Source organism: Gavialis gangeticus, unplaced genomic scaffold (assembly GCF_001723915.1).
Source record: "Gavialis gangeticus isolate Ggan-Ray unplaced genomic scaffold, GavGan_comp1, whole genome shotgun sequence".
Classification (NCBI taxonomy): Eukaryota; Metazoa; Chordata; order Crocodylia; family Gavialidae; genus Gavialis; species Gavialis gangeticus.
Window position 1 is genome coordinate 96675749 of NW_017729032.1, and position 3855 is coordinate 96679603.

A 3855-nucleotide genomic window follows, 5' to 3' on the forward strand; every position below is an offset into this window, starting at 1 on the left:
ACTGGGAAGGGGAAACAAGGGAGTATCCCTTATTTCTGTGGGTATTTCCTACTCTTTGGCTAATAAGAGTTTGAGCACTGGTATTTGTGCACTGAACACAGGAGACTCTTCCCTTTCTTGGCAACAGACCCCTTTCTCCTCCTCCACTACCAAACCAGTTTCCTTTCACCGCTCCTGTTCATGGGCTTCTTGATTCTTGCACAAGACCTTTCCCTTCCTCTCCAAACATTAAACAGACAAGAGTTGTGCAACTTCTTGTATTCTTTACAGTACTTGAATCACAAAATACAGTTGCTTTTCTTGAAGTAGCAACCCTGTTGACTTAGATCTCCTATGCCTTCTTTTCTCATCTCACAGAGAGGATTTCCAGAATACTTACTTCTTACTTCTTTTATGTACTCCCCCTAGTATTTTAGCTTTGAATTCTTCAGTTTCCCCTATTTCAGGGAAGACACTTGTGGCTAAAGCTCTGCCTGACTGAACATAAGAGTGTTTTGTTAAAAGGTTACATTTGCCCCCCTCTGCAGCATCCATGATCTCAGGTGTCAAGACAACCTTTCACTCAGTCAGTATTTAAACCCACACTAAAAAACAGAAACACAGACCACACTGGATTACCCAAACTTTTAATAACTTCAATATTGTGAATATCAAGAATTAAAGTTGATAAATAATAGCAGAGGCAAGGTAAAAGCCCAGATTCTACTTAGACAACAGTAATAGTGCCTTTTTCTTTCACTATGCCAAATACATTTTTTCTAGTTTCTACAAGTTTCTTTAAATTATGAATATTTACATTACTTTAATACTTAAGGCAGAAATCTCTACAGGTGGTAGGAACTGAGACAAACCATAACTGTTTTATTTAAGTGGCCAACTTTGTCTAAAAGTCAAAAAGGTGTTTGCTGAGACTGTGTTTGTCAAGGCAGACATGCCAATAAGGAAAGCTGCAGAGTTCTTCAAGAACAGTTTCAATACACTGGAGGAGAGGAACATCTCAAATATTTTTGGGACATTTACAGGTTGCCACAATGTGACAAATTTCACTTCAGAAACCGTCAGCTCCTCTGACGTGCCCTACTGGGATGTAACAAACAGGACTGGCAATAGGATTCTTACTCTACCTTAGAGGAACTGCTAGTTTACTATTTCTGGAAGAGGAGGCATTAGTAAGTGAAACTTCTTTTCTCCAATTGGGTTCCAACGGCATCATAACTATTTCAGCTATACAAAAAAGCCTGAAGGAACTTCTGCAAGCACATTCCAAAACTCTTAAACAAAAATTAAAATGAAATAAAAGATTCCAGTCAACTACTTTTTGTTGTTGTGCTCTATAGAGTGAGAGATCTTTCAGATAATCACAATACTCTGTCAACTACCTTCCTGAGTACAAAAGCTTAAGCATCTCAGATTTAGTCTGCAAAATGCGAATCTACCCTACCCCTCTCTATAGTATGCCCAGGAAGTTAAGAAACCAAGGCTCTGGCAAACTAAGGTAAAGAATATACCAGAGGCCAGACATTCAGATTCCTGCAAGTAGTTCCCTTTTAATTTTCAGCTCAAGGACTTTGCACTCAAGAACCTCTACTGACCTCAACAAAAGCAGAGTCAGGCTGTTCCTTGGCTATATGACAAAACCTAAGCCACCTTCCAGGATGTCAGACCTAGTACCTTGCGATTCATCTGCAATCCAGTACAATTCTGAAAATAAATGCTAGGACCTCTGCATAATACTCAAAACAGGAAGACCCATTTTTGTCCTACTTTGAATCTGAGTGGTTCAAAGCATGCCCATATGACGTGTTTTGCAGCCATCTTGTCTTGATGCAAAAGGCAGAGATGATGGAAGCAAAGTCAAAAAGAAAACAGACTCTTCCAGCTGATTCTACATTGAAAGGTACATGTTGGTGTAATTACTCAAATTTCTAAAAGTAACTCCTAAGATTGACAAAAGTAGTTTAGACAAACTGGGTCAAAAAGATGGCTACACACTCTCACTCTGGAGGCTAAAGACGTTTAGGCCTGTTTCCTCCACCTTCCCCCCCAGTTAGTTTCCCCAACCCATCGCCAATGCTTGGGAGTCAATAAATCTAAACTTTAGCCAGCTTCATCCATTCATTCTTCAGCTTGTGCATCTCACCCCACTGAACCAGTGGTGTCCAATACAACAGAACTACCAGCAGCATACTACAATGCACTGCTACATACCATGTATATGGTTTACATTAGGTCTAGTTATATTACTAATCTTCCATATCAGTTCTATTCTGATTGGATTTATTTTACCCTGTCTTCTCTCTCTCGCTTGTCATACAATCAGAATTTATTCTTGGCCCTTGATTAAATTGACCATTAAGTCAGAATCTTCTTACTGTCTGCTCAGGAAACCCATTCTCTGAAAGTTGCATAATCCTGTGTATTTCTGCTACCAAAACAAAAAAGTGTTGGTCAAATGGTCTGGTAGACTCTTAGCAGTGGCACTTCTGGGTTATGCTCATATTAAAAATTTTATTTCCCATCCTGCAACTTCAAAAATCTTGAATTTTCCAGCTCAGAGAATAAAAGTAATGCAAATATCTGATATATGTTTAATGCAGAAATAATATTAATAGTTTTATTGATACGTTTTCAAAATGTCCTCCAACAGTTAGTGAAAGGGAGTGTGAACCAGCTGTGAACACATTTGGAAGATTAATTAAGTGACAAAATTGTTCTTTAGGGTTAACAATATGCTTGCTGTATTTGATTGTATGTATTCAACATAGCTAACAGCAGAATTGATACTATGTGCATGCCAAATGCATCATGACAGTTTTAAAACAGAAAAATTGTAGACCTGAGGTTTACACTTCTAGCAGTAATCTCTGCAAAGTTAACATTTTCATGGGTGTTGCCACATTATAGTTATATGCGTAGCTTCCGCTGTTGAATTGTAGGAAAAACCTGAGCCATTACATGTCTAGCTGTGCAGAATGATCTTCTGCCAAAATTAACAGAGTTTGCTTTATACAGACTGTATCCCTGCAAGAGCTAGCTCCTGCTAGTTTTTCTCCAAAATGTCTGAAAGTGAAGCAACTTTGAGAGTATTCTCTCTTTAAAGATAGTATCAGAAGGTATTATTTGATGAGACCATAAGAATACATACCTCATTTACATATGGACATTTTATTCCTTGTGCAGGATAGAAAGGCTTATTTAGATCAGGTAAAGCATGTTTGAAGTCTAAGTATTTAAACAGTATTAGTTCAAACTGTCTCAAGAACAGCTGCCATTTCTTTGAACTGCCTGAAAAAATTCTGGAAAAGGAAAAGTTAATGTTAATTTTAGCTACATAAGAACATGCACTGTAGTTTAAATAATCAAGTTAACACTACTTCTTGTCTGAGTTTTTTTTTTTTTTTTTAACTCATAACCACCCCCAGTTCTTTGCAATGATCAATCTTTTCCAGCATGTTTTGTACTAGTCAGCCTTTTGTTACTGTCACTAATAACACTGCATGGCCTCATACCTTATTTGTGTAGGTTTGTTAGGAAAAGAAAATGTTTTGAAAAGTTGGAAAACGTGCTTTAAGACTCATGTACTGCACCCACCGAAAAGTTAGAATGTATGTCAAGCTAGGAGTAGAAACACTTTGGGCACCTAGTATGCAGAGTCCATTTCTTGAAGTAGTTAAACCATGCAATGATACATTACATGGTTTCCAGAAGATACTGAGAACTTATATATTCTAACACAGGGGTGGGCAAAATCTGGCGTGCCAGGCCATTCTATCCAGCCTGTGGGGCTCCTAAAAAGTTTAGAAAATATTTATCTGCTCCTGGCTGCCTGTCAAAGATGACAGGAGGCAGGGGGAG

At 38.1% G+C, this 3855-nt stretch overlaps 1 protein-coding gene and 1 long non-coding RNA gene across 2 annotated transcripts in view; both read right to left on the reverse strand.

The window, feature by feature from the left end:
• LOC109303263 overlaps nt 1–2271 on the reverse strand; it is an 8276-nt gene extending 6005 nt beyond the window's left edge. The window contains exon 1 of the long non-coding RNA XR_002099037.1: nt 208–2271. This is a non-coding gene — a long non-coding RNA (uncharacterized LOC109303263). The remainder of the gene's footprint in view (nt 1–207) is intronic.
• Nucleotides 2272–2574: 303 nt separating this feature from the next.
• COMMD6 (COMM domain containing 6) overlaps nt 2575–3855 on the reverse strand; it is a 22521-nt gene continuing 21240 nt past the window's right edge. Inside the window, exon 7 of the mRNA XM_019525221.1 lies at nt 2575–3296. Within this exon, the coding sequence (XP_019380766.1) occupies nt 3246–3296 (51 nt within the window). The 3' untranslated portion in view covers nt 2575–3245. The remainder of the gene's footprint in view (nt 3297–3855) is intronic.